The 21,847-nt window shown below is 41.2% G+C and overlaps 1 protein-coding gene and 1 long non-coding RNA gene across 2 annotated transcripts in view; one reads left to right on the top strand and one right to left on the bottom strand.

Moving 5' to 3' along the window:
• The window catches only part of LOC308484943, a 31,176-nt gene extending 21,156 nt beyond the window's left edge, over positions 1 to 10,020 (bottom strand). Inside the window, exons 1-2 of the long non-coding RNA XR_013990200.1 lie at positions 9,883 to 10,020; positions 7,612 to 7,681 (exon numbers count right to left, since the gene is read on the bottom strand). This is a non-coding gene — a long non-coding RNA (uncharacterized lncRNA). The remainder of the gene's footprint in view (positions 1 to 7,611; positions 7,682 to 9,882) is intronic.
• A 7-nt stretch (positions 10,021 to 10,027) lies between these two features.
• Positions 10,028 to 21,847, top strand: part of TUSC3 (tumor suppressor candidate 3) — a 123,404-nt gene continuing 111,584 nt past the window's right edge. Inside the window, exon 1 of the mRNA XM_081020149.1 lies at positions 10,028 to 10,218. Coding sequence (XP_080876275.1) covers positions 10,102 to 10,218 — 117 coding nt within the window. The 5' untranslated portion in view covers positions 10,028 to 10,101. The remainder of the gene's footprint in view (positions 10,219 to 21,847) is intronic.

The following is a 21,847-nucleotide window of genomic DNA, read 5'->3' as shown; positions in this document are numbered from 1 at the left end:
CTTCAAAACCATGGTTTGAAAACATGGTCTGAAGCCAGTATTTACCAGAGTGTGGCTGAAATGGAAGGGAGAATGAGGAAGCATCATGTTCCTGAACTATGGTTTGGAGATCCAGAAGTGTGGCATCTAAACTGGACCACACAGTACTCAGTTTCAAAGTCTGAGCAAGGCTTGGAGTGGTGAGTACAAATGATAGGAGTTCTTAGCAGCACTCTGCACAGCAATATTTTTGAATGTATGGAGCAGGGGTGCATAGGCCAAGGGCAATTAGTCACAGGCCAAGCACCAGAGAATGTACTCTGGAAACTTCACCCTGTATGGCAAGGGGTAGTGAAACTTTTCTGGTTCAAGCACCCCATTTTCTGTTGCAAACCCTCCCACTTTGCAGGTTGGGTTGTCACGTGCCAAAAGTGGGAGGGTTGAAGCCAAACCAAAATTCTTACCAATGCATATGATTAATTTTTTAAAAACATTTTTAAAAGATTCTTTCATTGCCCTAGAATGCTTCTTACAAGCACCAACAATGACTTCAAATGCACTAATAATTGCTTTCAAATGCACTAATAATTGCTCCGTTATAATGATCCGTAATGATTATTACTTCCACACACACATTAATGAATTAATTGCCCTGGAATAATTTCACAAGTGCCAACATTGAATTCCAATGAATTAATAGTTTGTAGTAATAAGGATAACAACTATTCCACCATCCCCAACTGAGACCTGCTGTTTCTTCCTTTGCGCGCGCACACACAGGGAGAGACTTCTTCTTTAGGAATGTCTTTCTCTCATTAAAAGCATTGCCCAATAGCCTTTTCTGGGCATTGCTCCTCTTTCTAGCTGGTTTCACTAGTCACCACAGAGTTGCAAGGAATTAGGACCCAATTTGTTCAGTGGTAGAGAAGGTCAGGAAAAATCAAAGCTCTAGGGGTAAGGTGAGCTTTTTACAATGTTCAAGGCGAGCTGGCCTGAAAATGCAACACAGTAGATAAAATGACCAGTTTGTTGCAACCATGAGTTTTATATCTGACATGTTTTCTGAATGGAAGGAGACAGGCATGGAACCACATGGCACGTTGTCCCCAGTCAGACCTGCCACAATGGTGTTCCAGACTGAGAACACAATGGATGAATTCAGCAATGAGATTTCTAGAGGGTTTAGTTTGAAGCAGAGCTCATAACGCCCATGTTTCTTCCCAGAACCCGGGAGTTCAGCTCCAGAAACTCACTGATTCTACTAGAGGTATGTCTAGAAATAATGCACTATGCCTCCTCCATTCTCTTTCCATCTGCCACTATGGGTACTTGAAAATGCTACATTTTTGTCAGGGATGCATGTTCAGGCCCCCGAAAGCTGTATCAATTATTTGCAATTGTTAAATTAATTAACAGAGATATGCAGTGTCAGCTAGCCCCCTTTGAAATGATCGTCAAGGTAAACGTATCATTTTTTTTGAACTCTTCTAAAGTTCAGGCAGAACAATTTTTTTTAGTGCAACAGGACCCATAAAGATTCTCCTGTTAATAATAGCTTTGTGAGAATGCCATCTATATTAATTGCTTTTTGGGTTCTTTCCTAGTTATTTTTGGTACTGGGGCAAAAAGTCAGCCCTTTTATTCTGAGGATCCCTCCCCCACCCCGAGCCATTATTCTAGGTATTATTCCAGCTCTTTTCAGCTTTTTCTGTTCATAATGATAAGCTGGCAAGCACTTCTGAAAAGTTAATCTTCTGTTAGTTTTGCTATTTGTACTACTATGGCAGTTGATTTGCTTTCCCTAATCCGGAGCAGAATCTCTTCCTTACGCACATAAGTGTATATTTTCATTTGATTAGTTCCGGGAGCCTGCCAATAAAACTTAAATTACATGGAGGCCATTCATGTACAAGTTAATTTGATGGCTGCAGTCTCTAAACTGCCTATTCTAGTGCAAGAGAGACCAAGGATGGCCACAGACCAAGCAGTGCCCCAGGCAAGGAGTGCATTTGAGGCTCCACTCATTTATTCCAATTTTTAATTCTACTGAGTTGTTATCTGTCTATCTATCTATCTATCTATCTATCTATCTATCATCTATCATCTACCTACCTACCTACCATCTATCATCTTTCTATCTATCATCTATAATCATCTATCTCTTTCTATCTTTCTATCATTATATTTATATCCCACCTTTCCTCCATGGAGCTCAAGGTGGTATCTATGATTCTTCCCTCTCCTGGAAATTTAAAATGATTTCTTTAAAAAAAATAATCATGCTGCGGTTATGGGTGGGCAAGTAGGCCTAATCCTCAGTCCTCACATATGCTTGGGAGGTCCCTGCGAGGCTCAGATCCTCCTCAGTTGACTGAGGATGCCGGGTGTTGCTACTGTTCCTGAATGGAAGCAAATAGGTCAATGGAAACCCTCAGGTGCCTCACCATAGCTGGGAGATTATCAGTATTACCTTCGCACCATCCCAAAGCATTGGGAAATCATAAACCTGAGAGATTTCTATCTGGAAAAAGGGTTCACCTTCTGTTCTAATGACTAGGAATACAATATAAGCTGTTTGTTTCTGATAGCTGCCAAACATATTCTTCTTGGCTCAGTGCTTTGAGGACAGTTTGCTGTCAAAGAAGATGAGCCTTCAGGATTGGTGGACAAAAAGGGTGGGGTGGAATCTTGATTTTGCTCTCAGGTACTTTGTTAAGCACTGTTCATTTGGATATGATGTGCCACGATTAATATTCCCATCACAAAAACTGGTGCTTAGGTAGGATGTAATTTTTCTTCCAACTTGGTCTCCATTTCACTTCTTTGTCATTCCAGCACACACGACATCATCAATCACGCAGAATGAAAAATTATGTCACCTGCAACTTTGCTTTGCTTTCTTGCCAACTTCCAGATGTGGCTCTTTGGCTTGGTTGTTAGGAACTCCAGTGGTACCTGAATAATTAGGAGGCTTCCAGAACTTATTCTGTGCTGGACTCAGTGGTGTGAGGTGCAATTTTTCATAGAGGAAGAGTTAGGGCCAGAGGTGCCAGCTTGTGAGCGTGAATGCTGGTGGTGGTGGTGCAGGGAAAATCGTGACGTCCTGATGTCATGAGTGTGAGCGTTGCACCTGCCTCCCTAAGCTGGGCAGAAGCTTCCTGGGCTTTGGGAAGGAGGTACCAGGCCTCTGACAAAATGCTGGAGGCCTGCTGCCTCCTTTCCAAATCTGGGCAGGCTTTGGGAAGATGGCAGAAGGGCTCTTGGCCCTGTCAGAGCATCGTGCCTCCCTCCCTAGGCTGGGTAGAAGCTTCCCAGGCTTTGAGAAGGTGCTAGGCTTTAATACTTTAATTTACCAGAAGCATTTAGGCGACTAGCCTAGTCCCCCTAGTCCACTGACTGCATGCCTCTGGTGCTGGTTGTCTCAAGCATGTGAGATGAGCCTGGCTGAATCAGATCAAAGATAATAATAATAATAATAATATATTTTTATTTATACCCTGCCCTCCCCAGCCAAGGCCGGGCTCAGGGCGGTTATCATGTCTAGCATTCACTTGCCCACAGTGGCCTATAGAAAGTTTGCAAGCAGCACATGCGAGCAATAGCCCTCTCTTGCTGCTGTCCCCCAGGCGGCATACTGTGTCTACTTATCTATTTACAGTGATACCTCTGGTTTTGTACTTAATTCGTTCCAGAGGTCCCTTCTTAACCTGAAACTGTTCTTAACCTGAAGCACCACTTTAGCGAAAGGGGCCTCCCGCTGCTGCCGCACCGCCGCCGCGTGATTTCTGTTCTCATCCTGAAGCAAAGTTCTTAACCCGGGTACTATTTCTGGGTTAGTGGAGTCTGTAACCTGAAGCGTATGTAACCTGAAGCGCATATAACCCAAGGTACCACTGTATTATTAAATTTGTATACCACCCTATGCCCGCAGGTATCAGGGCGGTTCACAGGATAATCTAATCCTGGAGTTAAGGAATGTGCACACAGACACACACATTCATCATGAGTTGTAACCATTACCAGACGTTCTGAAATAATTAGTCATGTTAAAGCCTTTTTTTTAAAAAAAGAAAAGAAATGAAAGCCAATATTTTCCAGCCATTTAAAATACCGTATTGGCCCGAAAATAAGACACACTTCCCCCCCCAAAAAAATTCCGACCATGAAAAGTTAAAGTGTGGCTTATATTCGTGACCTTATGGTATGCAGCCAGGAGCGCGGGGCAAACAGCGCCAGGAGCATGGCAAAGCAGAGCCTTCAGATGTTTTCTAAAAGTCAGGTAGTTGTTTATTTCCTTGACATCTGATGGGAGGGCGTTCCACAGGGCGGGCGCTAATACCGAGAAGGCCCTCTGCCTGGTTCCCTGCAACCTCACTTCTCGCAGGGAGGGAACCACTAGAAGGCCCTCAGAACTGGACCTCAGTGTCCGGGCTGAACGATGGGGATGTAAATGCTCCTTCAGGTATACTGGACCGAGGCTGTTTAGGGCTTTAAAGGTCAGCATCAACACTTTGAGTTATGCTCGGAAACGTAACTGGAGAAACCACTTATAAAAACTAGCATTCAGAATATGCAATGCTACTCATAGATTTGTCTCAGAGTGACACATCTGTTTGCAAAATATTTACAGATTGCCATGCATAGGCAAGACCATGAAACCATCCTAGCTGGTTGAGAGGCCCTTCAAATAGAACACCTGAGAATTACCTGGCCACTGACGCTCTGAGGCAACCTAGAAGACAAATGACTTATCTTGAGAGTGGCTAGAATTAAGGAGAAATCTTGCAATTCCCTGAACTCTATGGGTTGTGGATTATAAATGAATGCTATCTGCATTTCCCCCTAATTCTGACATCTGAATAGCTATTAGCGCTGGGCCAGATGGGCCATGCTCTTATTCGGCTATGGCAAATCAGGAAAAAACCATACAAATAAAATATTCTACACCGTTTATATTTTTAAGTTTCCACTCAGTTTTCGGTCATTGCTTGCACCCCTGCAACATTGCACTGCTTTGGCTGATTATAGTGCAAGCGAATTGTTCCTTTTGAGAAGAATTTTCTAGCCCAGCTGTCAGATTGGTTCAGTCGATTGTCTAGTTTTAAACATCATGGCTACATATAGTTAAAGCACTAATGCACAGCTTGGCCAATTTACATGAAGCTGGGGATACTACCCACAGGGCCTGAAATGTTGTGAATGTGAGTGGATAAATGAAGGAAAGCTTTGCCTGTGAGCAATTTGCATTGCCATAAAAGCTCAGTTGATATTAACAAACAAAATGCTAAAATAAAATGAAATAACCCCATATTCCACTTGCACTAAAAGCATATAAAAGTGCGGGAAGTATTACTTTAGTTCCTTCTGGTTGTTTTTCATGGCTTAACAGTTTGACAATGAGAATTTTGTTTTTTAAAAGTCCTTGTGTATGTCTAGATTACCAGTCATACTGTAACCTCAACTTTAATTACAAATACGTAAGTACAGCATAGCTGAATCAAACGAGAACTCCTTCAATAAGTCTGAATTGGATCTAGAGAGAGTACATCTTCTACCAGACTTTACCCCTCCCTGTTAAACTCTCCACTTCTTTAATCAAACCGTAAAACTCCTGTTTCCTTGCACTGAGCAATGGTATCAGTCCCATCACCCTGCAGCTAGATTTCCTATTGAAGAGAACATAAAAACCATTAAAGGATCATTAAAGTTATTTTGACTCGACCTCAGTCATTCATGCCCTAGTCACCTCTATGTTGGGTTACTATAATTCATTCTATGCTGAGCTGCCTATGAAGACAATTCAGACAATTCGCTTGTTTTGGAATGTGGATGCCAGGGGGTTGGCTGAAGCCCAAAGATCTGAATACATTACTTCAATCCTTTACCCGGTTCACTAGTAACAACTTGCTGTTGGTTTTGACCTTGAAAGTCAAGGTATGGCACCAGGGCATGTTGGACACTGTCTCCACTCATGAGAAATGATTTGAGAACCCAATTTTGCATGAGGAGTGGCAAGTGGAGTCAAAAGAGAGGGGCTTTTCAGTTACAATATCCAGATTATGGAACACCCTACTCAGGGCAACATGCTTGGTCCAACCTAGATGCTTTATTCCAGTGTGCTTCTAGTTAAACATTACATATTTTTATATGTTTGCAATTTTGTTATTTTACAGTTTATTTTATCTGTAGCTTTGTTGTTTCAATTTCAGGTATTGTAGGAAGGCAGGCTATTATTATTATATGTTTATTTTGCAGGGACCTGACACTCATTTTTTAAGTACTGCTGTCACAACCCCAAGTAAAACCATAATAGTAGACCCATTCAGAGTAACCAGACAGCTAATCTCACAACAATTTATTACAACTGGAGGTCTTATGTCGAAACAGGGCCCTATCTCAGAAAAAGTTCTACAGCGGTGCGAAAGATGCAGAAAAGGTCAACCAAATTAATCAAAGAATTGGGGAGGGGGCAGTTTCCCTCAGAACAAAGAGTCAAGAGTTTGGAGCTTTTTAGATTAGGGCACAGGGAGAACCATTTACAGCCCATGAGTCAGATTTGCACCTTTCCAAGCTTCTGAGGCAAAATGGATATGGTCAGGGGCAAAGGGGGCATGGTCTGAGGGAAAGGGGGAAATGACTGGGGCTCACGGTAGGCATTTGAAAAACTATATATTGTATGATGCAGAAAAGTAGACAATATTAGTAATTCCGGGTAATTCATTTAAACTGATAAGCAGTAGATTCAGGAGAGGCAAAATCATAGAACAATTCTGTGACAAAAGGCAACCAGCCATTATGGAATTTATTGCCACAAGATGTAGTCATGGCTTTAAAAGGGGTTTAGATAAATTAGTGCAGGTTAGGTCTACCTGTAACTATTAGCCATGGTAGGTTAGTAGAACGTTCAAGCGTGGAGACAGTATTCCACAGAACATGGAATAATGGTTGATGTTTTATAATGTTTTTATATTTTGCTGGAAGCTGCCCAGGGTGGCTGGGTGTAAAATAACAACAACAACAATATTATTTTAGTATTTGGGGTGGGGTGAGGGTGGGGGATACACAGAATAGCAGCTTCTGGGAGTAGGTGGAAGAAAGTATGTTGTTTTCCTGCCCTCCTTTCTAGAGACATTTGGCTGGTTATTGTGAGGAGAAGGCAGACAGAAGAAGAAGAAGGGTCCCTGGTGTAATATGCCAGTTCTCTCTTTATATATCAGACTGCCCTAGCAAGAACATAGTCCTGACAATAACAAAAAAAAAATATATGTTGCATTTCCTAAATAATTACATACTGAAGCTTGTGAAATTTTTGTTGGGTAAGAGTCAAAGCCTGAAATCCTATACAGTGGTACCTCTGGTTACGAACTTAATTCGTTCCAGAGGTCCATTCTTAACCCGAAACTGTTCTTAACTTGAGGCGCGCTTTCACTAATGGGGCCTCCTTCTGATGCTCTGCCGCTGGTGCGCGACTTCCGCTCGCATCCCAGGGCAAAGTTCGCTACCAGGGGCATCTACATCCGGGTTAGCAGCGCTCGTTACCTGAAGCGTTCATAAGGAGGGTGGTACGTAACCTGAGATTCCACTGTACACACTTATCTAAGAGAATGTCCCATTGAATTCAATAGCACTTACCTCTGAATAGACATGCACTGGATTGTGCTGCATAGGATATCCCAACCATCACATTTATTATCGCTAGTTTCTGTTTCGAGTAAAGAGAATAATATTTTAATAGCACATCCATTGCTCATTTATCTTAATCATGACAAGCTTTAACCTTATTTAATTTAAACAAACAAACCAGCAATAAATTCCAGGATCCTTCTTTAATTTGGTTATGAGAATTGGCCGTGAACCTTCTTATGGCAAGATTTTTGTGCACTCAAAAACTATTTCATAGGCAGAAAATTAGCCTACAAAGCTTTATTTCTGGAAGGGGGGTGTCTAAATTTGCTATATTTCTGTCTGCTGGCCAGCTGTTAAAGGCATAGAAATCTGCAATCACCTCCGATACTGTTGGTGACATTGTCATTATTCTTATCTCAGTCGGTAGAGTATGAGACTCTTAATCTCAAGGTCATGGGTTTGAGATACACATTGGGGACCGATTCCTGCATTGTAGGGGGTAGAACTAGATGTTCCTCATGATCCCTTCCCACCCTACATTTATATGATTCTAGGATACTAAATGTAATGTATGGGGGCTAGATAAAGGTAGTCATATACTATATATGTAGCAGCCCAATATCCAGAGTAAGGACGCGGGTTATGCTGTGGGTTAAGCCACAGAGCCTAGGGCTTGCCGATCAGAAGGTCAGTGGTTCGAATCTCTGCAACAGGGTGAGCTCCTGTTGCTCGGTCCCTGCTCCTGCCAACCTAGCAGTTCGAAAGCACGTCAAAGTGCAAGTAGATAAATAGGTACCGCTCTGGTGGGAAGGTAAACGGTGTTTCCGTGTGCTGCTCTGGTTTGCCAGAAGCAGCTTAGTCATGCTGGTCACATGACCCGGAAGCTGTACGCCGGCTCCCTCGGCCAATAAAGCAAGATGAGCGCCACAACCCCAGAGTCATCTGTGACTGGACCTAATGGACAGGGGTCCCTTTACCTTTACCTTTAAGGACCTCTGAACTCAACTCGACTTACTTCTGAGTGGACACGTATCAAATAGTGTGTTTTAAGTTGCACAGAATGCTAAAACACACAACACTTCTCTCTACCCCACATTAAAGGCAAGCTACCAATATTTTCTCAGCTTCATATCACTGTGTACATTTGTTTTCCTATGTAGGGAAATGGGGCTTAGGTCAAAACAACAAACCTCTCAATTGAGGCTGCTATCCAGGTTGCATTCTTGCTTGCAGGTGTTAAGTCCCATTGAATAAAGTGGGACTCACGTTAAAGCAAGCAAGCAAAGAACCAGGTTTCACAGTGGCGATCGCTTTATGTTCAGGAATAGTATACATAAAATAATAAGGAAACCCTACGAAAGAGGAAGCGGGGGGGGGGGGGACTCAGAACAGTGGTTCTCAGACTTCTTCCCTCTGAACCACACTTTCCCATCAGATGTCAAGGTGGTAAAGAACTACACAACTTTTAGAAGACATCTGAAGGCATCCCTGTATCAGGAAGTTTTTAATGTTTGACGTTTTATTAAGCTTTTATATGTGCTGGAAGCTGCCCAGAGTGGCTGGGGAAACCCAGCAAGGTGGGCCGGGTATAAATAATAAAATTAATAACAAAAACATATTTAATAATAATAATAATAGTAATATGCTCATGCCGCACTAAATTTTTTATCAATAAGAAATACATTGGGAAACAAAAAGCAACAACTCCTAGCAGTGCTTGATTTTGAAAAGATGCGTATTCCACATTCTGCAAATATTTATGTGTGTATGTGTGTGTGTATACAGAATGGTACCTCTGGATGTGAACGAGATCCGTTCCAGAGGCTCGTTCACAACATGAAAAGAACGCAACCCACAGTGGCACGTCTGCGCACACACAGGTTGCGACTTGCCACTTCTGCGCATGCACGTTACATCGTTTTGCGTGTCTGCGCATGCGCGAGCAGCGAAACCCGGAAGTAACCCTTTCCGGTACTTCCAGGTTGGCGTGGGACGCAACCTGAAAAAACGTAACATGAAGCAAACGTAACATGAGGTATGACTGTATATATATCTATATATATCTATATCTATATCTATATCTATATGTGTGTGTGTGTGTGTGTGTGTGTGTGTAATAGACACACACACACACACACATATATATATATATATATATATATACACAGAGAGAGAGAAAAAGAACCACACATATACACACATATATACATACGCATGTATAGTATAGTATAGTACACAGAAATGTTTAAATGCTTCTTTGAGTGGGTCCCGCCACACCTGCCATCCTCTCCTGCCGCACCTGCGCGGCGCTCCGCACCCTTTGAGAACCACCGCCACGGAACGGACTACATTTCCCAGAAGGCTTTGCTCAGTAGCAGGCTCGCTTCTGGATTGGTGCTCCTCGGGGCCCAATCAGCGCGGAGGAGAACGGCGTGGATAACGGCGTTTCCCAGGTGCTTGTGGCGGAGACTGACGCGCCGGCGCCCGTTGGAAGCCATGGCCCCGTCACGGCGCCTCGCGCCGCACCTGCCTGTGGGGAGCAGCCTCCTTCCCCCCCTCCTCCTCCTCTTCCTCCTTTGTGTCCAGTTCGGGGGAGGCCAGAAGAAGAAGGAGGTAGAGCCGTTCGCTTCTCTCCCGTTTCCACGCGCCCCACCCGCGCGACCCTTCTGCCTCCCTGTGTGTGTCAAAGGGGGGGGGGGGAGATACCTAGGGTTCAACACACACACCCCGCCAGCCCCCTTTGTTTATGAGTTTAATATATTCTCCACCTTTCCCCCTGCAGCTCATGTGTGTTGGTATATATATATATTTAATATCCTTTTCTATTTATTTATTTATTTCTCGTTTTCTAGTTACAATTTTATTTATACAATATGAATGCCCACATTTAAGATTTCATTATTAGGTTTCGTTTATAGCAATCATTCCCACTCCCCTCCTTCTCGCTGCCTCTTCCCTCCACACAGTCATCCATCCCTCTGAGGGACAACCATAGGTTGGACATGTGGGAAAGATGTGGGAAAGATGGATCCTTAAGATTTCTAGAAATGCCTAGAAATGTTCGTTATTATGCTATGTGGGGTTTGTGTGTGTGTTTTTGTGTGTTGTAAGCTGCCCTTTGATCTTTGGATGAAGGGCGGTAAACATTAATAATCAGTGCTTTTAATAATAATAATAATAATAATAATGTTCAGGGGTCCTCTCATTTTGACTCAAGAAAATCACCATTTTATAGTTCAAATCGGGGGGGAAATAAACACAGCAAATGGAGAAAAGTAGAACGATTCACAAAATGTTTAGGGGTATGCGTTCCCCTGCGTCGCCCCAGAAAAAAAAGCACTGATAATAATAGGAATGTGGAGAAGGTTAGGTGGGTGTTTTCCTTGCTCAGGACTGCCGATCAAAAGCTGTGTGGCAGGTGAGAATTCTACCACTGAACCATCAATGCAAAAGCTGTATCAGATAAGAGATATAACTAGTGTTTAAACCCAGAACCTGTTTTCTATTGTTTAATATGTTTTTGAATTATTTACAAAAAAACCCCACCCCTCAAAAATGTTGTTAGATCGTGTAAGCAAAATCACTTCTACATCTCATATCCCACAGCTTGTTTTATCGATGGAACATGTGGTGTTACAGTGGAGAAAAAGAAAGTGCCTCTGAGCATGTGATGAAAGTCTCTTCTGACATAAACACAAGCACCTATTTGGAAATAAGCGGAAAGGAATTCCTGATCACACTGTGTGATTTTCACACGGCAGGAACATCCTTTTAGTAATTAATGACTGCTTTGTTGTTGTTTTCCTTCCTTTCTCCCTTGTTCTTCTCCTCACTATGTTTTGATACCACCAGTGACATTTAAGCCCACCTTAATCACTTGTACAATTTCCTATTCGTTGGCCATTGTCCTTACATTTGTCCCATATATACACCCTCTCCTAACTGCTGCATAGTGCAGAATGTTATATATTGAAATAGCTGTTGTGGATAAATTAATATCAGCAATAATTCTGCCTCTTAAGTTTTCATAAATTAGTAGCACATCCAATGCTGCTTTTGGAGATTTCTGTAATATAGACCCTTCCCTAGTCTTTTTGCCATCAATACATGCTATTTTTTTCCTTCTCCATTCCCTTCTCCATTTAATGCCAGACATCTAGTATTATCCCCTGAAAAATGGGGGAACCTCCTATCTTGCAGAGATAAAATAACACTGCTGCTCTTGGCTTGAATTAACTGTCTCTCTAGCTTACTTACTTGATTATGTTATTATTATTTTATTTTATTTGCATGTTTACCAAGAAAAAAGGGAAAAGTGAATTAAAGAGAAGAAAAAATAAAGATAAAATATAATATACAAATAATAGTAATAATACAGATAATAACAGTAAATCAAATCAGCATCAACTATGAATACCATGACCATCAGTACATGGGTCTTAAATTAAACATATAAGTAAGTATAAATCCTTCAGATTTCCAAATAGGTATCCCCACAAGATTGATGCCTATGTTTTTGAATGTAGCCATGGCAATAAGGTCTTTAGACAACTGCATAATAGACAGTAGGTCTGCATCCTTCCACACTTATACTTCAAGTCTCTTAGCCACCATTGGCCGCTGATTGGGATTAGACTCCTTGCTTTATCATTTAACATGCATAGAAGGGGTGGGGAAATACTTTATATCTATGAACCTGGATTAATTATTCTGAAAACATTTAACTTTCTGGCTTTGTAGCATGTATTCAGTGAGTAATGCCTTTTGTGACTGGACAACTTCTAACCAGTATATGAATAGCTGGTATACAACAACACTATGGAATTATTCATAATACAGTGGTGCCCCGCAAGACGAATGCCTCGCAAGACGGAAAACCCGCTAGACGAAAGGGTTTTCCGTTTTTGAGTTGCTTCGCAGGACGAATTTCCCTATGGGCTTGCTTCGCAAGATGAAAATGTCTTGCGAGTCTTGAGGTTTTTTTTTCGCTTTCCCCCCCCTTTATCTAATCTGCTAAGCCTTTAATAGCCTTTAATAGCCTTTTAGCAGCTAATCCGCTAAGCCTTTAAGCCTTTAATAGCCGCTAAACCGCTAATAGCGCTAATCTGTTAAGCCGCTAATAGGGTTGCTTCGCAAGACGAAAAAACCGCTAGACGAAGACTCTCGCGGAACGGATTAATTTCGTCTTGCGAGGCACCACTGTATATAAATATTGTGAGATGAAGTTTATAAATCAAGAGATTTTGAAGTAGAATTCATCTAAGTGTTCTACTTTGTGAGCCTCGTAGTCAGTAAATGTCTTCTACCCTATCCTTTGTGATCACAATATGCTGGGCACATGATTTACACCCAAACAAACTATTGTAATTTGTTTGAGATAATGAGAAACACTGTAGCTGCTGATCTTAGCACTTATACAATAAAAATGTGACAATATGCAACCCTGATGCTTATCTGCAGCTTGTACTAATAATAAAAAAATACATGTGGCTAGCTTTTATACTAAATGAACTTGTAAACAAATTTGCAACAGCCTGCAAGCCCTCACCATTGCTTCAGCAGCTGTCTGTTCCTCATCAGACTACTGCTGCAAATAAAGGAACGCTGATGTATTTAGGATCAGGATCTTTAGGAAGTTTTAAAATTATTTTTCCATTGCTTTATGTATTGCAGGATGTGTGTCTCTTTCTGATTCATCCAGGGTTTTTTTATGAGCCAAGTGCTGTATTTCATGACTTCAGTTGTTAAGAGTTAACCAGTAGAAAGTGAGTCTCCTGATATTGGTTATATTTCTGAGTAAAAATGGCCAGAATAGTAAAGTGTTGAATTATTTTAATTTGAATCTTTGCTATAAACCAAGTGGGGTGTCATTTGCTTTTACCAAAGTGTGGTCTGTAAGCCTTAACCTGGGAATAGCCCCACTGAGCTTGGTGGGACATATTCTTGTGTAGGCATATCTACAGGTTTGTGTTGTTAGAATTAGATTGGAGGAAAAGTAGAAATGGACACCTGAGTGCATCAGTGGAAAAAGGGATCCTGCCCTTGTTTGGTTTTATTATGGCTTCTGCTTCTCCTAATAATAATAATAATAATGATGCATTATTTATACCCCACCCATCTGGCTGGGCTTCCCCAGCCACTCTGGGTGGCTTCCAACAAAATATTAAAATACCGTAAAACATCAAACATTAAAAGCTTCCCTAAACAGGGCTGCCTTCAGATGTCTTCTAAAAGTCTGGTAGTTGTTGTTCTCTTTGACATCTGGTGGGAGGGCGTTCCACAGGGAAGGCGCCTCTACTGAGAAGGCCCTCTGTCTGGTTCCCTGTAACTTGACTTCTCGCAGTGAGGGAACCGCCAGAAGGCCCTCGGCGCTGGATCTCAGTGTCCGGGTAGAACAATGGGGGTGGAGACGCTCCTTCAGATATACTGGACCGAGGGGTGGGACCGATATCCCTAGCCCTTATCAGGCTGCCTTTTAGTTAGCACTTAATTCAGAGAGCCATGGTTCAAGATGATTACAGTGGTGCCCCGCAAGATGAATGCCTCGCAAGACGAAAAACTCGCTAGACGAAAGGGTTTTGCGTTTTTTGAGTCGTTCCGCAAGACGAATTTCCCTATGGGCTTACTTCGCAAGACGAAACGTCTTGCGAGTTCTTGCAAGTTTGTTTCCTTTTTCTTAAAGCCGCTAAGCCGCTAATAGCCGCTAATAGCCGCTAAGCCGCTAATAGCCGTGCTTCGCAAGACGAAAAAACCGCAAGACGAAGAGACTCGCGGAACGGATTAATTTCGTCTTGCGAGGCACCACTGTATTTGGAAAGCAGAGCCCTTCCTCCTGCTTCATGTGGCTTGTGGTTGCCCTTTTCTCTCTACTGAGTAATTGCGGTCTGCCTATACCTTCATTCTTTCCTTCTTCTGCTACAAGGCCTTTCCATAAAAAGAGGTTCTGGAGCTGTGCTCTTAGGAACATAAAGAAGAGCTTGGCTGGGTCAGGCCAAAGGGCATCTTCCTATGGGAAACCCGCAAGCAGGACTTGACTGTAACAGTACTCTCCCCATGTGTGATTCCCAGCAGCTGCTCTTCAGAGGCATAATTCCTGCATTGTAGCTAGTAATGATTGATAGGCTTATCCTCCACGAATTTTTCCATTCCTCTTTTAAAGCTGTCCAAGTGGTGGGCCATCACTACACCATGTGGAGGTAATATCCATAGTTTAACTAGGAAACCCCAACTCCGATTAAGACCTGCTTCTATGTCCCAAAAAGTTAAAAAGGCGAAAAGCAAAGGGTAAAGGACTAGAATTGAGTGAGAAAAATGGGAGGGCAAGATTGCGTTTTTAAAAGGCTGTGTAAAACTTGTGGAGAGGCTAAATAAGAAGATGTTGACATGGGGAAGAACTTTGTGGGAAAGGAAGAAACTAACAGAAAGAGATAGATATGCTGGGATGAAGATTGCATGGGAAAGAAAGGGAGCATGAAAAAAAGCACGGCAGAAAAGATAGAGAATAGAAGAAGCGGAGGAAAAGGGGGAAGCAGAATTAGCGAGAATAATAAATTTTGAATGGCATACATTGCATTGAATCTAGTCACATAGTTCTATTGTAAGTCATGTTGTTCATGTTTTAAAAGAAAATCAGTGTAGGCACAGAAACGATGGAAGAGAAAACTATCGATCTATCTATCTATTGGGGGGGGGGGGACACACATGAACCGTCTTAAGTAGATCTTTAGTCCTGCAGGAAAGGGAGGACATGTGTTCTGAATGTGCTGGAGGGGGTAAAAACAGTCTCAGTATTATTTTAGCATATAGTTTGATGGACTAAGGAAAATGAGACAGCAGCCAAATCTTGCTGCTGTACCACCAAAATGTAGATAAGTTGAGCTGATTGAGTTTGAAGGAACAAAGTTGGGGACAGAGGGTGTAAGGGAAGGCAACTGTCAGGTTGTATACAGAGTGCTGCTCGTTGGAGGAGGAGATACTTGCTTTGTGCTTTCTTTAGCAATTCAGGTGGCCAGTCATCAAGTCATTTTTGTTGTTGTTCCTAAAGCTCACCCCAGCACTTTAAGTTTAATGTGAACTTCTTTACTCCTTACATGGATGGGGTGGGTGGGGAAAGAGAGACTGTATCAAAACTTTCTATTTTACTGGACCTAGACATGTACTTCAAAATCTATCCTCCTCTCCCCCTTCACTCATTAGCTATGGATACTTAATTGGCCTTCAAAAGCTTTGGAACCCTTCCTGGTTTTTCTGGTGGCTGAGCCAATTCTTTATTCAGTTCCTTAGAGATCATGGGGCGAATTGCATCTGGCCTTGGCGGTCTGATATGCCAGATTCTATTTTTAATGTGTTGATCTCACCTGTCTTAGTATTGAGAACAGAATTTGTTTGCAAATTGCAATAACACAGTTTGCATGTTTTCACAAAGAATGTTACCACACTTGTCTTTTATGAACCCAATGTGTTTTGATTCTTTTTCTCACGAGGAATGGTGCGCTACACTTTCACTTTCTCTTCTTTGAATTAAAATGCATTGCTTGAAAGATGAAAACGATAACTGAGGAGGCTACCTTTATAGCATTGGCATGGAAAAGTTTCTGATCATCAGTTTCACGAACTTTCTCATGAGTGTTACTTGTGGAACAGATGTATTGATGACATGGATGTTGGAAACTTGTATTTCCATTTTAATTCAGCTGTTTTAATAAGTAGTGGTGATATCTGACTGGTTGGAAAGGTAACCTGTTAATTCATATTATAGTTTGGTTGAAATAGCTAGGACAACTCGGTGGTGGGTACAGTGGTTATAGCCAAAGAGACAATGTGTACATTGCAAGAAAGGGTATGTTCGAGAAATGAAGTTTTAATGGATTTTGCATGAGGCTACATTTGTGGAGTCTGAATGCTTTCAGGCATGGATCTTAAACATTTTCTTCAAAAGCACAAATTGTGTTCCTGTAAATCATTTGATCTATTGCACAAAGTGTGCTTTAAATCAGTGATGCTCAAACGACATGTTGGGGCATATTAGAGCCAAAGCATGTTTTGAAAAATTAAGCAGTTATATTTTATGCAACCATTACTCTAGGGCTGTTGAAGAAGGGTGGCCTAGTTACATTAGGGAGAGGAAGTAAGGAAGCGCTGAGGTTTCCTGATGGCAACCTTTTCAATCGACAGCTGAAGAGAATCTCTGAAGACTCTTCATTGCCTAGAAAGCACTGGGTAAACAGGGTGGGTATGGTGCAAAAGGATGTCTGGCCTTTATTCTTGAAACTGACTGAGAAAGTAATATGTGTTTTTTGAGTGCTGAGGAGAGAATGCCTCCAATTTTAATCCAGAAAAAAATGTGCTCTCGGTATCAAGAAATGTGACCTTGAACATTGCCAAATAGAAGCACAAATTTCTCCTCTAAGGCCCTTTCTCTCTCAACTCTACTGCTGTATTTGGACTGTATATCCTATCAGGCTCAGCTAACATAGCCAGGGGCTGGGGATGAGAGGAGATGATGTAGTCCAAAACATCTGGAGGGCACCAGGTGGATGAAGGCTGGTCTAGACCTTTATTTTCTGCAATGCAGTTGATTCAGTGCAATGAATTGCCTCATCTGCTTTCCTAGCCATGCTTTAGGCCGTCTGCATGTGGAAAGTATAAACTCTGGAGACAAAACACTCCTTTGAAAAATGCAAAAGGCCTGTGATGCTACCTCCACATCTTCCTTCCTTTTAGAAAAGAGAGTCAAGCTGAAAATGCAGCATGTGCAGAAAAATATCAGGATCAGCCTTTAGATCAATTTTGTCTTAATTGTGGTAGATTTGACTCTTGGCCAGGGTGGTACTAATGGAGAGCAAATTAATGTAAAGTAAGAGCAGAAAGGTTAAGGTGTCCTCTTTTGCATATTTGGACAAAGTTCAGAAGATGCTTGCAGAGATTCTTGGTGAAAGTAGCCCTGGAAAACAAAATAAGTGACGTCTGTTCTCTTCTGGTAGAGGAATCCCTAATTTTAGATGTGGAACTATTTCTGTTTTTGTTAAAAAAAATTCTATACCACCCTTCATCTGAGGATCACAGGGTGGTTTGCAATATAAAAACACAAAAATACAAACCATAATAAACAAAAGCAACACAGAGACAAATGTTCTCTGGAGGAAATTTGCCTCTCTACTTCACACCATATTGCCCTTTGTACAGGCTATCTGACTTCTAACACATACCATTTTGAAATACTTCAGAATATATTTATGAACTAAGGTTAGGAGAGTCTGTTTCCTGGTGTACAAAAGCTTTTGAAAAAATCCTGCAAAGTAAATATTTTAAACTAGGGGGTGGATTGGGAAGGAGCAGAGAATGATAGCACTGAAGTAATCCATATAATATTTCAAACATACTATTGACCCTACTACAGAGATGGGTGAACAGAAAGTGTGTTCATATAATGGAGCTTAAAAAACCCTAAAAACCTTTAGTTGAACTATACATGTAAGAGTGATGATGAGCGGGAGTTATCATTTTTCTGCAATACACTTAAGCTGCTGCTTGCACTTCTTCAGATGGCTAAATAAATTTGCCAATATATTGTGGATTTCTTTAATTTACCTTCTTGCTTCCTGCCTTAAAAAACTTTTAAAATTTGCCCTCCTTTTTATATGTGTGTTGTTTTATTTCTTCTGAATATATTTAGGGCTCAACTGAAAGGTAGATACATTTTGATGGAAACATTTATCTGTGGGAATGGTATTGTCCATGTTACAGGAATTTGTTACAGGAATTTTATAGGAAGTTGCCCTGAGAGGAGATGAAAGTATAGTTGTACCTTGGATCCTGAACGCCTTGCAAGTTGAACATTTTGGCTCCCGAATTCCACAAACCCAGAAGTGAGTGTTCCAGTTTGTGAACATTCTTTGGTACCCGAACGTCCGACGCAGCTTCCAATTGACTGCAAAAGTTTCCTGTAGCCAATCAGAAGCCGCACCTTGGTTTCTGAACATTTTGGAACTTGAACGGACTTCCAGAACGGATTCTGTTCGACTTCCGAGGTACCACTGTATTCACCTGTTGGGAGGGCAGCGTGAGCAAACATTGATCTTAATTGGCTTTTTGACTTCATCATGTATCCAGTTCTTGCTATCTCTCATTCCAGTATTCTCCATGTGATCCCTGACTGGTTTGGATTGCCCATATGATTGTTCCCAAGAAAGATGTCCTCTCCAGCATTACCACATGCTCTGAGCTTTGAGTTCTGACATAATTACTGTGCCTGATACTAGAGTAAAACTTCTGAAATGATAATGTCGATTCAAGTAATTGATAAGGGGGTTTATAGGAAGTATTGAGGTGGAAAGTTTTCTGATACTTATTTAGCATCTACAGTGTGATCTGATGTAACATATTTAACTTATATTTAGTAAGCAAATTTAAAAACACTTGCAATCTGATGTGCAGTAAGAATTTTCACTTTGATTAGAGCTGCAAATGCAATCAGGTGAATTCATAAGTTGATCTTTGATTAGAGTTACTAAGTATTTTTGTGGTTTTTAATTTACCCTTTCTGGGTTAAAAATCAATAAAACATACATATCACCAGACTTTTCCTAAGTGTAACCACCAGAATAACATTAATTACAAGTTTGGAACTGCCAAACATGCCTCATATTGCGTTGACCACCACCATTTTACTAATGACTTTTATGAAGCAATTAATTTTTAGACATTGAACGTTTCCCATACCTCAGACTTGAATAAAGTCATTATATATTACCTTATCATTGTTCCAACATCAGTTTCATCTCCTTTGTTCTCATGCTAGATCTAAATGTAACTTTTTTATAGCTGCCTCTGAAAATGTTGTTTGGCTGCAATCCAATGCAGAGCATGTTTAATATGGATGAAAATCTACAGGCTGTAAGCGTTCTTAACTCCGTGTTGGTGTGTGCTTCTTTTCCTTATATACATATAAAAATAAATCTTGAAGATAATCAGTCATGAAGCTAAGGTTCTAATGGAGTTGGAAACTGTAAAATAGGATGTGCAAGGCTATGGAGTTACTGTACATCTGTTAGTTTTAATTCTGGAAAAGGAACCACAATTGATTAAAGTCAGTCCTGAATTCTTCAAGGTTTAGATTTCTCCCCTTAAAACAATGCGTAAGCTGCAGTGATTCCCTGTCCTCCACCCACTCTTCATAATGGCTGACAGTTGAAATATAGCTGGCCTTTTGAACGTAGCTTCTTACTTGGAAGGTGGGAGGCTTTGCCCCTTAGAAAACGTTCATTTTTAGTTGGATGGGCAAACTTTTTGGGCAACCCTACATGGAACATTTTGGACACCTATTGGACTTCCATTATCACCTCTTTTTGAACATGTCTATCATTTATCAGTCTGTTTTGAGGCCAAACACTGCATTGTTGTTTTTTTAAAAGTCCAGGCATAATGAAGCCTTTCTGCCTTTTTTGCTTTTCTGCCTCTGCTGATGCATCACTTCCACTTCTGTTCATGCCTCTTGAGGCAAACAGCAGCATCTGCAACACCTCTTCTACCATTGGCAAGTATTCCTGATAGCTCTGAGAAGAAAGTGAGGTGGCAATTTTGCTGATGGATCACTGGGGAAATAGATTTAAGAACAGGGAAGAGCTTAGTGAGGTGACACGGCAGATGGTTGATGGAATATGAACGTTTTAATGAAGGAGAACAGGTTCTAGCAGGTTTAGTATAGTAGATGTGTGACCTGTCAGCCAAGCTATCCCCAGGTAAAATCTCATCCACAGATTCATTAGGTAGCTTCAGGCAAGCCGCAGTTACTCACTCTACCATCAGTCTGACCTTCCTTACAGGGCTGTTGTAGGGACCCTAGGGCAATATATGGGAAGTACTTTGAATGTTCAAAGTGCTTCATAAATTGTGGTTTTTGTAATTGTCAGGGAATGAAATAGTGATAATAGGTATCATGTAAATCTGCGTAGGCTCCTGTTCTAAATGCCACACTGAATGCATGAATTTTGGGTGGAGTAATGGTGCACAATATTCTGCCTCCTCCTTGCGTTGGATACGTGCATGGAGGGCTTCAAATGAACAGTCCTTTTGTGTATATTTCCCTTTCTCCAAGCAGCTCAAGGAGCAGTTATCTTTGAAACAAGATAACCCCATGAAGTAGGTAAGGCTGAGAAATTGTGTTTGCACATTTGAACTCCCTAGGTGGAGTGAAAATTTGAATTTGGGTTTCCCACATGAAAGCCCACACAGATCTTTTGTGAAAACTTGTGGCAAGATAGCAACCACCCATCGTGTGCTTTGTTGTCAGCCAGATACATCAAACTTTTATACCTATGGGAAGGAACTATTATACATGGATTTCTAAACATGCATACAACTTCCTGTGAAGTGTTTCAGTGATTTGGCTATTCTCTGGTAATCCAGTCAACGGGATTGAAGTATATTGCTCCTAAGCCAATCAAACAGGGTGTGATTGTGTGACAGGGGTGTTTGCGTGGGGACTTGGTAGAACACAATTGTTTAATATGATACCTTGTCACATTTTAGCCCAGAGGAGATCATGGTGGCAATGGCAAATGTTTTTCAGTGGTTGGTGATGCAGCTTGCTGTTGTTGTTGTTGTTGTTGTTGTTGTTGTTGTTGTCATCTACAATAAATAAAATATGGTGCTTATAGCAGCCCCAATGTACTCCTATAATTAGATTGCCTGAAACTTTGTCCCCATCCCAGATGTCTCTAGTTTGGCAGCGTAGCTTCTATAAGACAGATCAGCAGCTTAATTGATCTTTCCTATCAAACTGTTCTGCAAGTACTTATACAGCACTGCCTGGGCAGCCACGTGGAAAATAGAGACTGTTTCCTCTGGTTTTGGATTGTGATGAGTAAAGTGAATTGGGCAATTCTGTCATAGCAAAATGGTGTGTGTGTGTGTTGCTCGTAAAACCTATTATAAAATTGGTTTGATGCATCAGTCTTGGTAATAAAATCAGGAGAAAATGTGTGGGTATTGCACTTTAATCTTATTCAAAAAAAAAAAAAAACTTTGAAAAAATTAGTGGATCCACAGCAGAGTGTTAGGAAAGGGGGAGCTTTTTGTGTGAGTGTGAGGGCATTAAGATAAAAAGCACTACTGTGGTTATTATTATTTTATTTACTAATTATTAATCACCCTTCACCCTAAGGTCCGAGGGTGGGTTGCAACATTGAAACACAACACTGAAAATAGTTTAAAGCAACTTAGAGCTATGGCAGTGGCTAAG

This window comes from Podarcis pityusensis (genome assembly GCF_964106645.2).
Source record: "Podarcis pityusensis genome assembly, chromosome: 9".
Lineage (NCBI taxonomy): Eukaryota > Metazoa > Chordata > Lepidosauria > Squamata > Lacertidae > Podarcis > Podarcis pityusensis.
Note: the sequence above shows the minus strand (reverse complement) of the source record. Positions and strands in the feature narration are given on the sequence as shown.